Genomic DNA, 955 nt, shown 5'->3' on the forward strand with positions numbered 1-955 from the left:
GATGCAGCCTTTAAAACTGTGATGCTTTTTATGGGTCAAATAGACTCAAAAAATTTTAACAGCAGCTGTGCAGGGGTGGGGGGAACACATTTTTTGTCAGGGGGCCTAAGATTCCTGGCAGCGCCCCTGGCTTGCAGCATGGTAATGGTTAGCCTGTAGCATGCTAATGGTTAGTCAGTAGTATGTTAATGGCTAGCTTGCAGCGTGCTAACGTTGATCTTGTGGCATACAGTTAGCTTGAGGCGTGTTAATGGTTAGCCAATAGCATGCTAAACGTTAGCCTGTAGTGTGGTAAAGGTTAGTCAGTAGCATGCTAATAGTTAGCATGACCTCAGCTTTCCCCTGCCTCACACTGATCCCTAGCAGCAGGAGCAAAAAGCAGGTTTATGCCAATGAAACCCTTCCTAACAGTCAAAGTGTAGCAGGATGGCTTGACCTTTGACCTGTGATCTTCACACAGTCCACTAGTGATGCTGGGAGCGACTCACCTTGCTGGCTCCAGGCAGCAGGTGAAGCTTGACGTAGGGGTCAGCTAAACCGTTGAAGTCCATGGGCTTCAGACCCTGAAACAACAACATCAGCCGAGTCAGTTCCCAGAGACGGATCCACTCCACCCGACGGAGCCCCCCGGCCCGACGGAGCCCCCCGGCTGACGGAGCAGCGTCTCCTCACCTCATCAGAGCTTCATGAGGAATTGGTGCTACATGTCTTTCAACAAACAGCTCTAACATTTCCAGCAGGCAGAGCAGCAACCAGACTGACACTTCAAACCATCCTGCGTTTGTTAACGGATCCACTGGGAGGACAGACCTACTGGGAATACTGGTCCATCGTTATTTGACTAAAATGGTATTCAGGACTGATCTTGGTTGTTTTAATTTTCAGTTTATTTGCTTTATTCACAGAACTTCATGTTTAAAGTATTATAAAAGACATAATAAATGTATTACTAAGT

At 47.3% G+C, this 955-nt stretch overlaps 1 protein-coding gene across 1 annotated transcript in view; it reads right to left on the minus strand.

Annotated features, from left to right (window-relative positions):
• doc2a (double C2-like domains, alpha) overlaps window positions 1-955 on the minus strand; it is a 38,475-nt gene that overhangs the window by 25,567 nt on the left and 11,953 nt on the right. Inside the window, exon 4 of the mRNA XM_015055557.1 lies at window positions 489-563. Coding sequence (XP_014911043.1) covers window positions 489-563 — 75 coding nt within the window. The remainder of the gene's footprint in view (window positions 1-488; window positions 564-955) is intronic.

The sequence above is a fragment of the Poecilia latipinna genome, unplaced genomic scaffold (genome assembly GCF_001443285.1).
Source record: "Poecilia latipinna isolate Pla-1442-1.1 unplaced genomic scaffold, P_latipinna-1.0 Scaffold1319, whole genome shotgun sequence".
Taxonomy (NCBI): domain Eukaryota; kingdom Metazoa; phylum Chordata; class Actinopteri; order Cyprinodontiformes; family Poeciliidae; genus Poecilia; species Poecilia latipinna.